General features: G+C 37.3%; 1 protein-coding gene across 2 annotated transcripts in view; it reads right to left on the bottom strand.

Annotated features, from left to right (window-relative positions):
* Positions 1–12,198, bottom strand: part of LOC144517090 (guanine nucleotide-binding protein G(s) subunit alpha-like) — a 31,362-nt gene that overhangs the window by 1,524 nt on the left and 17,640 nt on the right. For both annotated transcript variants that reach the window (XM_078248942.1, XM_078248943.1), the window contains exons 6-11: positions 3,786–3,840; positions 2,765–2,838; positions 2,422–2,480; positions 2,044–2,164; positions 638–768; positions 126–193 (exon numbers count right to left, since the gene is read on the bottom strand). In XM_078248942.1, the coding sequence (XP_078105068.1) occupies positions 126–193; positions 638–768; positions 2,044–2,164; positions 2,422–2,480; positions 2,765–2,838; positions 3,786–3,840 (508 nt within the window). The remainder of the gene's footprint in view (positions 1–125; positions 194–637; positions 769–2,043; positions 2,165–2,421; positions 2,481–2,764; positions 2,839–3,785; positions 3,841–12,198) is intronic.

Here is a 12,198-nt window from a genome sequence, read left to right as displayed (position 1 = left end):
CATAAATGTGTCAGTTTAGGTTTTTTTCCTTGTGTTACATACACTGTTCTGTGAACAGGAAATATGAAACATACATACATACATTTATCAAATTCAAACGGGTAAAACATAAGCTTTGTACATACCAGAAACTCATCCCGAATGAAGTACTTTGCCCTTGTGACGCGGGGATCCTCACCTGGCTCTGGTATTGCTGTTGGAGAAGAAGAAATGAGTCACAATAAAGTCATTTTTGCACTGAGCCATTGAACACATCGCTCCTCCTGCTGAACAGGAGCTACAACTGGTAAAGCTGGCAATGATGATGATTACTTAATGAAACCTTGTGACCAACATTATTTGTCATGACTTTTTGTTTCTAAAAAAGGAAAAAAAAAAGTATTCTCTATATGTTAATCCTGCCCTTCATTTACATTATGGGCAGATAGCTGATGTAATGTGCTATTATACTACACTTATTGGTTAACATACAGCTAAATGTTGTTTAATCCTAAGCATATTTCTAACTAGATTGTTGTATTTTGACTCAACGTGGCTCATCATCCACACTAAACCATTTCAATGTGTCTGCTACAACCACAGAAAAATGGATATGTTATGTATTGGACACCCACAGAAATCAGTGTCCAACTCTTACCATCATCAGGTGTAGTGTAGCGTGCAAACTCCGGGAAATACTCCTCAATTTTAGATTTCCCTGCCAAAACCTTCTCAGCGAGCAGGTCTTGTTTGTTCAGGAAGAGGATTACCGAAATGGTCCGTAGCCACCTGTGGAGGGAAATGAAGAACAAGTTCAGTGCCAGATTTCTTTGGACTTTCGTTTCAGACACAAAATACATTACAGGTCACTTGCTGGAGAGTCCCTGTTTTTCAAGTGGTATTATGTTTTAATAGGCTTTGAGTCGTAGAGAGAGCAGGATGCCCCCCCTATCTGGCCCCCCTAACTGTGGTAAATATTTTCATACATTTTTTAACCCCACCTTTATCCCCAAAGATATATTCTTTTTTTTAATATTCATGCGCAGTGACAAATACAATTTAGGTTAACACTGAATGAGTATTCTTGTATTAATTGTTATATGTGTATCGTTAGTCTTTTGCAGAACCAAACCTATGGAGGGTTGGTGGTATGTAACACTTGTGCTTAATATATTTGGTACCCCTAAAATTGCCCAGCCTGGCCCCCTTCATTTGAAATGGTCTAGAACCGCCACTGAATAGCACTGAAGTGATACTGTGGTAATAAGGTGCACACTTAAACTGAACAGAAATGTCTTAATCGGTGACCAAAGAAATAGACTTTTGAGGTCCATCTAGTAGTAAGTAAAATTAACAGCCATTAAAGGTCCCAGTTGTACAAGTTGAAGCATGTGGCTTTATTCTTAAGACAACAAGGCATTTAATATTTATTATTACAAACAAACAAAGAAAAGTACAGAACTAAAAATTGGTTCAAAAGACGTATAGAGAAAAAGATGGTATAAAAAGGTATAACACACTTATAGAAAGTGCCACAGTGCCGCTCATCAACAGCATTTCAACCACAGTGTCAGACAGGAGAAACTGACTCTACTTGGTAGTGCTGGGCAATATATCGATATTATATCGATATTGTGATATGAGACTAAATATCGTCTTAAATTTTCGATATCGTAATATTGTAATATGACATAAGTGTTGTCTTTCCTGGTTTTAAAGGCTGCATTACAGTAAAGTGATGTAATTTTCTGAACTTACCAGACTGTTGTAACTGTTCTATTATTTCCCTTTACCCACTTAGTCATTATTTCCACATTACTGATGATTATTTATCACAAATCTCATTGTGTAAATATTTTGTGAAAGCACCAATAGTCAACACTACGATATTGTTGCGGTATCGATATCGAGGTATTTGGTCAAAAATATTGTGATATTTGATTTTCTCTATATCGCCCAGCCCTACTACTTGGGTTTGTCCTTAACGATCATCAGTGTGGCAAAAAAAATAGTCATTCTGTCTCCATCCCTACAGTAGAAACTACTAGTTTCTACGATTCTCACCGGTTGTTCCAAATGTTCTTGAAAAGGTTGAGGGCTTCCTGTAGTCTGTTGGTCTGATTGTCTTCTCTGATCACCATGTTGTAGCTGCTACTCGCCACCACAAAGATGATAGCTGTCACATCTGTGCCACACACACCAAAACACCATAGGCTACGATTAACACAACAGAGACGAGTAAAACTACCAAACACTCTCCTCACCTTTAGATTTAAATAAACACAGACACATGCATCTGGCAAAAACTAGAAAACAAATGGACACAAATTAATAATAATAAAAAAATAATCAGTCAATGACTGCTTGCCACTGATTATTCTTCAGTAATTCATGAATAATTTCATCCATACAATAAAGCAGTCCAAGCTACAAACGCTGTACCGTTAAAACACTGGATCCATTTTCGACGTTCATCCCTCTGACCACCAACATCGAACATACTGTAAGACGGATGAAGTGAAAAGTTGAATTTGCATTGTAAAGAAAGTACTCTGAATACTGAATAAGGGATGTGAATCACATGACAACGATGTATAGTGAAGAGAGAAAAGACCTTTGCAATCAAATCAAAGTTAAACATTTCAGGAAAAACACATGAATTCATGAGGTTTAGTATTTACTCTTCCCATGTTTTTGTTGCACAGTAGGTGGTATACTTCAACTACTTCTTGTTTGACTGTTACTTTTCTCACGCGGCGATAAAGAAAACATTGTGGTAACTCACTGGAAATTGACTTTGTCTATTTGAAATCGTGTCTCGAAGATCCCAGATGTCAGTACTCTGCATCTCAACAGGTCCTGAAAAATAATGGCGGAACAGAACAGCGTTAGATAGTTAAAGAAAATATAGAAAGAAAAAGGCTTTAAAAACATAGAAGATGCAGAAGAGGGACGTCAGGAAGGTAGACATAAGAGTGTCAAGAGAGGAGGATAACAAGTTATTAAAGACAGGATTATTAACAGCAAAAGAAAGAATATGGAGAAAATAAACTCATGGACAACAAGTAGTGTTATGATTTACAGATTAAACAAAACTATTCAACTTATAGACCGTTCATCTACCGTATAAAGAAAGCAGACTTTAAATGTCAGATAACAGTGAAAAATGGCCTAATTTCCCAGCTTTGTATAACCATCATTCATTTTATGATCTACACCCGTGTAGGCCTGTAACAATTATTACATAACTGCCATTTCTTTGTTTAACCGCAATTAATTGCTAACATTAGCCTTAAGGGGTATAACTGTTGATGGTAACAGTCATTTTTATGTTCATTTAAGAAAATAAATACGATGTTTTATGATAATAAACAGACGTGGTTTACTTCATAGGCTGTGTACTTGTGTTATTACATTTTTTGGGTCACATTACAGTGATATAACCAAAATATGTATCCTGGGAGTCATTCAAAACTTATTTTTGTTTGAAAAAGTAACACATAAATAATTTTTAAATTTGACTAACAGAGACAATTATATTGTTAATCGCAATTATTTCTGAGACAATTAATTGTTCAGTTAAATTTGGAATTGTTACAGCACTACACCCGTGGTCTTCGTGGTGTGTCATGTCAAATTGTCTTGCTAAATTAATAAATGATTAATCGATTCTAAAAATTGGTTAAAAAAAGTCTAATTTTCTGTCAATCTACAAAACAATTAATTGACTAATTGTTTTAGCACTATAGAGCACAGATGCAGGCAGAGTGCTTCAATATAACATTTTGGTGTGTTGAACATCTCACCTGATCAGTGGGTGTGTAGTCATTCTGTCTGACCACATCGACCCGGTCTAAGAAGCTGCGAAAAGAACGGAGAAATACAGCCGGTTACATCTTAGCTGCTCTGCTGCAGACAAATAATAACAATATAATAACACTATAAAATAGTATATACATATACATACTAACAGAGTAACACATGTCAACATTTCAACTGGCCAAATGCAACTTGCATATACATACATACATTTATGTTGTTGATGCAACCACAATAGACATTTTACACACACACACACACACACACACACACACACACACACACACACACACACACACACAAAAGTACATTAGTGGGAGCAAGAGAAAGATGGAGGACGGCGGTCCCTGAGCAGCCACCAGGTGGCGTGTGTTTTAATTCACACAGTAATCAGAAGCAGCCGGTCTGAGTCACCCGCAGCCGTTTGCTCTGTCAGACCAGAGGAGCTTCATCAATGGAGCTGCTGTAGTAATACTTCCACAGAAGGAGAGGTGTGTGTTTGTATGTGCACATCGGGTGTGTGTGTGTGTGTGTGTGTGTGTCGGAAGGCAGGCCTACGGTGAGATCAGATTTGCAGAGCTCCTACCCAAATGAATGTTAATTGTTCTGATGAACTGGCCTACATAACTACTGCTTTTCAAGGTGTGTGTTAGCTGCCCTAAAGCTTTCATAATGACTGTATCAGGGTCACCTAACGGGGGTGTCTGCTGCAACAAGTCAGGACTCAAAACGGGCCCAAAGAAAGAAACTTTTACATGAGCATCTGTCAAGGAAACAGCATTTCTCTCATGTCATCCCAGGATGAAGAAGTGAGTCTTTGTTAAAGTCTTTGTTAAATCAACTGACTCAACATTCCTCATGTCCAATATGTTAGACGAGCAGACTGAGTTTGCTGGATTATGCTACAGGATATACACAAATACAGACAAAAAAGCCAGTTTTTAACATCCCCCGCAGTCCTGACAGTACTTTCAGATGTACAGAAGAAACATTGTGTAGTAAGAAGAACAGGAATTGCTCCTCTCCGATAGTGGAAAGAGGAGTGGGCTGAACTCGGGCGAATGCTGCTACACTCAGAGGAATTTGGTGATTATCTTTAAGCTAAAGAGGCAACTATCGTATGAAGGGTGAAGCAACTACATGTTAGCAGCGAAGGGAATCATCTACAGAAGCACTTACATGGCGGATTTTTAATAAGTCTTTTATATATATATACACATATACACATATATATTGTCCTATCATTAATGGTCTCCTGTTCTCCTAAACATTTACAGAGAAAGCTCCTGCAAAGACCCTGAATTCAATTTGGTCATGTCTTACACAGGCCCACAACTATTGCAATATGAAGACCAATACAATTCCTTTCTGAGACCACACATTTTCAAAAAACATTAAGACACAGAACATTAAAACATTAACAACAAAGTAAAACAACAAACGTGTTATTGATAGGTAAACTACCTGCCTGACTGCGTTTTCAATTCCATCGTGATCAAAAGTGCCATCTCAAGCACTTTACTTTATTTATTTGGGGATAAACAGGAACATAAACTACAGTAGACCAGGCCATGGTGGAAACATTGATTGAGTTTCATTTTATTTATTTGCTTTACCTATTTAACAATTTCATAATTTCAGTTAATTTACCAACCACTGTTTAAGTCATACTCTTTGCAAAGAATATCGTCCAATGACAACAAGTGCCTGATTACTTGCAATGACAATTAAAGTGATAGAAAAGCAGAAAAAAAAACAATTTTTTGCTTCAGAATTGCCTCTAATCTTTGTTGAGTTTCCTTGTGATATTACTACATATTTAACATTTTCGACGGGCCTCTAAAAATTATTTCAAATTAAAAAAAGGTGAAAAAGGTAAAACACTTTCTGATAAACGTATCAAAAGTAGTAGATATAACAGTAGCAGTGCAATTGTAAGTAATACATTGCTTTATTTTTAATGCAAGGTTTCTGGCAGTTTATTATAGCCGAGGTGCACCGCAACTGAAATACAGAGTGCCTCTACTAATGTCAGAAAATAATTTAACTTTACATTTTTATGAAATATAATATTAAGCTTCAGGGTCACAAAGCAGAGGCGCTCACTTGCACCAAAAAATGAAATATATTGTAATAATAATAATAATAATAATAATGACTGAAGTGATTGTTTACGTGGCAATAACTAAACTGACAAGACAAGATACATCAGGGCAACGCTTACCAACTCCATCCATTTAAAAAAAAACAAAAAAAACCCCTAAACACAAACTAAACAGGCTTTTTTTAGTTGGCTGCTAACAGACAAACGCACTTATTTCCCCCCCCCGTTTGATTTCTGCACGGCCGTCTGGTGTGACTGATCGTCTGCCCATTGTTCTTACAACAAGAAAGGCAAGACGCTTAATGGTAGCTGCCTCTCAGGGCAAAGGTATGTAACCCCCTCTGAGATAACTAGGAATGTGGCAGGCAGGGGTGAAATGTGACAGGAGGACTGCAGGTAACACACAGAGGAACAGGGGGCTGGGTCTGCGGACGTTACAGTACAGATAGATGGACAGACAAAGGGAAAAGACACTGAATCAGGAAGAAGAGAGCCGTATGAGGCTGAAAGAGAAACAGAAGAGGACAAACTGTTTGGGGAACAAAGATATGCCCATGTGCATATCTCTACACAAATGCACACCGACACAGATATTCATATAGAACACACACAACATGGCTGCGACCGACATCTGCCGAAGCCAAACTCTTGTTTATCTACAGCTCCGGTCTGAGGCGGCGACACGCCCAGGACAAACACACCGCTCAGTTTTTAGCAGTCCTCCCTATTAATAGGAGAAGTGCCAATAATAACCGTGCCTAGTAAGTTGAACTAAAAAATAGTGGCTGCCCCAGTAACAGAGAGGTCTGCTGTGTTATGAATAACCTTTCAGGGATATTCTGGGGTGGCAGACAGGCTGACTTAAACTCTGGAAATATACACAGGACTCTTGTCTGGTGAGTGAAAATAACCCAGCACAAGAAAAGATAAAGTACCTTTTTATAACTTTTTACTCCTTTTTTAACTTTGGCATCATTTTTGCTGGTCTGCAGGTAATACAATAGTTGGGGGGTTTAATGTAGGACAAACAAAAATGGACACATTTTTATATACATAAAAAAAAGAATTTGAATATAATTATTTTATTGGTGTATAAACATAAACAACCATGGACACTTTTCTTTTCTCACCAGTTTAGACTTAACTCAAAATTCTGACTTAACAATTTCGGAAAAAATAAAAAGGCTACAGAAAATATAATTTTACAACTTTCTTCTTTTCTTTATTTATGTAAAGTCTAAAGCTTCTTCTGAAAATATTCACAGTACTTCCACAAACAGCAACATTTTTTTTATTATATCCCCTTCACAAACTCGAAAATTAAAAGAGGAATTTATGTACTGAAACAAGTCGTCTTCACCTCAATAACAGCATTAGGTTGCAAATAAATATGGGATTTCTTTCTGTTGCAATAATTCCCCAACAATCAAATATCAATCTGAGATCTTTCCATGTTGAAGGACATAACAGGCTACAGCATCAACAGCAGCGTACAACAAAGCTGATAACCCCTATCCTATAATGTATTAATCTGGTTAAAGTGGCAGTATTAGGACAAAGGATTACCCTGATTATTAGTATACATCTTCAGCTCTACACGGGGATTAGGCTACTCTGAGCCGCACAACAGGGTTGACACGCCTGGCCTCCACACAAACAGCTGGACTGGAAAATATGCTGAGTTAGGGATCCTTAATTTGCTTGGATAAAAAAACATCATACACTTTATAAATAAGATAACATGAGCATGTTTAAGAGGAATTTTTCAAGTTACTGACTGTTTAATTTAATATTCACTTCATGTGAACATATTATAAAAGCTTTTGGCAATGTCATTGATTTGAAAACACGGCATTTATCATTAAACAAGAAATTAATTGGAATATTTTAGTCTAAATGTGTTAGATTTAGTTTAAATGTTAGATTTAGTTTAAATGTGTCCTTTAGGGTTTAATGTGACACACACACACACACACACACACACACACACACACACACACACCCCTCCCTAAAAAGTGCCTCTTTCTACATCTACCAAAATCCATTTATGTCTCCCAGATTTTCAAAAGTTCAACAAGCAAATTATTCTTATGTTCACATCATCTTCTTTTAAAAGAACACTAAAATCATCTCAAACAAAGGCTTGCTCATCAACAAAGAAAACAAAAAGAGAACCCAGTCAAATTTGGCTAAGAAGCTCAGCATAAAAAGTGCAATTGTTCATGTTACATAAAGAAAACCAAGTAACAGGTAGGTGGATTAAAAAATAGAAAAGGAAAATATAGAATGTCCTTAGATACATCTGTGATGAGTCACTATTAAATCCAAAATAGTTTAATTCATTTATTTCATATAGCCCTTACCCTTGTTAAGACCATAAGCCCACATGTAAAAGGTAAAAGGAAACGTGTAACTAAATGCCCTAAAAAGAGCAGCTTTTACTAAATCTTTCTCAACAAGAAGTTCATTAAACTGTACCATTATCATAAAGTATTGAAGCTAAATTGCACAACTTGGAAATTCAAAGCAAATTCCAGTTTAAGCACTGCAAACAGTGACTTTAAAAACACTTGAACCCGTCTTTTCAGGATACTGAAATCAGACTCCGCACAAGAGAAAACTGAAGCTTCACAAGCCTCAGACTCACTACGTCAGAAAAGTCAGAAAATGGTCTTGGCGCTTTCTCAAGAAGGGAAAAGATCGTGCACGGCCCGCCAAGCAGAACGATTCCAGGGGCTTTACTGCTTCTTTGTACGTTAACGCTTCACATTGAGAGCCGACCAAACCAAAAGCTTCACCAGCCGATCCTTAATCACACAGAGAGAGAGAGAGAGAGAGAGAGAGAGAGAGAGAGAGAGAGAGAGAGAGAGAGAGAGAGAGAGAGAGAAGAGAGAGAGAGAGAGAAAGAGAGAGAGAGAGAGAGAGAAAGAAAGAAAGAAAGAAAGAAAGAAAGAAAGAAAGAGAGAGAGAGAGAGAGAGAGAGAGAGAGAGAGAGAGAGAGAGAGAGAAAGTGAGAGAGAGAGAGAAGGAAAGAAAAGAGAGAGAAGGCTGTGTCTGACATTACAACGCTGCTCCAAAAATAGCTCCCTGGCACCCTGGCCTCCAGCTTGGTTGTCATGGCGACAGAACCACAGGCGCTATAAATAGACAATCGGCTCCAAATCTTGTGCTGGAGTGAGGCCAGAAAGAGGGAGAGACAGACAGGGAGAGAAGAGAAGAAGAAAGAACGAATGACAGATAGAAGAGAAAAAGAAAGAATGATTGCGGGAGAGAAACGGAGCGAGCAACAAAGAGATACAGAGAGAAATGCAGAGGAGGAAGAAGTGCAAGAAAGAAAGAAAAAAGGAACAAAGAACAAAAAGAACAAATTAAAGAAGTTAAGAAAAGAAGGGAAAAAAATGAACAAAGAATCAAAGACTTAACGAAAGAAAAGACAGAATGAAAGACGGACAGAATCAAAGACAAACACAAAAAGAGACAGAAACCAAAAAGAAAGAACAGGTTAATCAAGTCAAGAATCGATCGAAAAAAGAAGAAAAAATGACAAATTGAAAATGTAAGAATTAACACAAAAAAAAGACAAGACGGAGAGGAATTCGGAGAGAAAAAACACTGAATGAAACAGACAAAAAATAAGGAAAGAACATAAGACCAGACAGAACAGCTAAATGAAAGAGACAAAGAAAAATAGGCAAATAGTGTTTGAAAAAGAGACAAATACAGTAAGAAGAGAAAGGAGTAAAACTAATACTGGGAACACTGGCACATTGGGAGTGGCACAATCACTGAACACACACAGCATTCAGAAAATCACAATACAGTGAGATTGCAGCAGCAGTTTCTCTGAAACATCTCGCTCGCCTTCAACACTTCAAAATGTACCTGACTCATGCTTCAAACCATTTCAGAATCACACCACGCTAAAGTTATGACACTACAACCCCCCCAAAAACTGTTTGTCTTTGCCCATCCCGCATTCTCCCCTCTCCTCACTCACTCCATACATCCTCGCGATGAGTCAGAGACTCAATCCGAGGCACTTTCTGTCCCTGCAGAAACACAACTACACTTCACAGAAAGAGAGAAAGAGGGGGGAGGAAGGAGAAGTGAGAGAAGTGAAGGGAGAAAGAAGGAGGAGGATGCCAGAGAAGTAAATCGGGGGGGACTCTGGCACATTATCGCTGGGACGAGATTTCAGAGAATCAACGGATAATAAACACCGGCTGGTATCACAGCCAGGCGACACATAACACAAACAGACTCAGATACTGAATGTATGGGGACGTTCAGTCACGTTCCTCCTCTCGTGCTACACAAGATACACAAGTCTCAATTTTCTCTAAACATCTGGTTAGGGAGAGTTCTGCCAAATATATTCATACCATATATGAATCTATTTATTCTGATAAAGTTGGTTTGAAGCCTTTAATAAAATCATGGCGTAAGGCCTAAAAATTACAATCAAGAAAATCCGCAGCTTGTTTTTCCCAAAGCTGGGTTTATAATAAGAGTAAGACAGGTATCCATATAACTGACAACTAATGGTTATTTGTATTATTAAATAATCATTTATTCTCAAATTCTCACAACTGAGAAGCTGCAACCAATACATGTTTGGCATTTTTGTCAACCCTACTATTAATAAATTGTAGAGTTAGTATAACAAAAAAGTATAACAATATACTGTATATTGTACTGTTTGTGATACGAAATAAAATTTGTTGTAAAATTATTGAATATAGCTGCTTTAAGTCTTAATAAATCAAAGCAAAGTAAGGCTGACTAGGTAGGACATCTCACTAAAATCCACACCTGCTACAAAGCCATTAAACAGGCCAGTGAAGCTACCAACTCATGACAAAAAGTCCTTCATATAATCAAATAAAACAATACATTGCTCTGTCATATACGTTGCACATTAAACAAATATACAATGTGTCACTGTTCACTGCATATTTAAGAACATATCACAGGTAGACAGTTCAAAAAGGCAAAAAAAAGATATACCAGGCTCATGTTTATAGTAAACATGAAGCTACAGCCAGCGGCTGGTTAGCATAGCTTTAGCATGAAGACTGGAAACAGGCTCTGGACTAAATCTGCCTCCCAGCCTACCCATCTACGTCTAAAAGCTCACAGATTTTCACATTACATTAGTTTCTTTAATTGTTACAAAAAACAAAATGTGGTTTTGGTATTGCGAGAGGTTATGTGCCAGACTAGATTTTGGCCAGACACTGTAACTTCCTGAAGCCTCTGCTGGTTGCCCGGCAACCTCACAGTGACAAAAAGAGTCCAGGGACTGAGGTACTGTTTTGCATTTGTGCTAGAAAAAAATTAGTTAAGCAATTAATCAATTACCATAGTTGCCAATTACATAATACAATATAACATCTTTAGGATGAAAAACATATATACAATTATATTTGTATATAATTATAATTAATTATACTATTAAATATACAATCATTATACAATTATATAAAATAACATTTGTCAACCAGGTCAGAATTCATGCTAAATATGTAATAACCAATTATGCTATTATAATCCTGATTATGCCAACAACAGCAGTAGTAGTAGTCATTTTAAAATAGGTATTTAGAAGTGCATGTATTCAATGAATGAAAAATTAGTATTAATCAAATGTCTAAACATTAAAAATACAAAACGCAAAATTTCTAAGTCTTTAATTTACAGTTTACGTGTAAATGTTTTTAATTTTTTCAATTATGCATGGCTCCTTGAAAACACTTTTCTTCTTAGGATCTCAGTAGTGATTTACGATCAGGGGAAAAAGACTCTGCAACTATGATCTCAGAATGGATAAAACAACAGAAACCTGACAAACAGGCCTCCTCCTCTGAGACTAAACAAAGCCCTTCGCCTCTGTCCTGTTAGGGTACACAGTCACGCTGTTTGGACTTTATATGTGAATTGTCTACAGTCGACAGAACACAACACATCCTCATGTAATCAAGGAGAACAACATCCTAGCAAACAAAGTGTGTGACCATACAAGGTGTCAGGAAGTGTTGATAGAAAACAACAATAACACATCATAAAGGAGCATGACGAAGCAGAAACATAGCCAGGGAAGCTTCAGTGACTTCCTTCTCATCAGACACAGACAACAAAGCATGACCGGCCCGTCAACTTCTTCTTCCCTTTTATTTTTGACATGAATCGGATGATATAATTCAGTGTTGTTGTTTTTTTAAAAGAGGCGGGGGTGGATGGGGTGGCCCTGACGTTTCCCGCGCCGTCTACGGTTGACATTTTCATTTAACGCTAAC

The sequence above is a fragment of the Sander vitreus genome, chromosome 4 (genome assembly GCF_031162955.1).
Source record: "Sander vitreus isolate 19-12246 chromosome 4, sanVit1, whole genome shotgun sequence".
NCBI lineage: Eukaryota > Metazoa > Chordata > Actinopteri > Perciformes > Percidae > Sander > Sander vitreus.
Note: the sequence above shows the minus strand (reverse complement) of the source record. Positions and strands in the feature narration are given on the sequence as shown.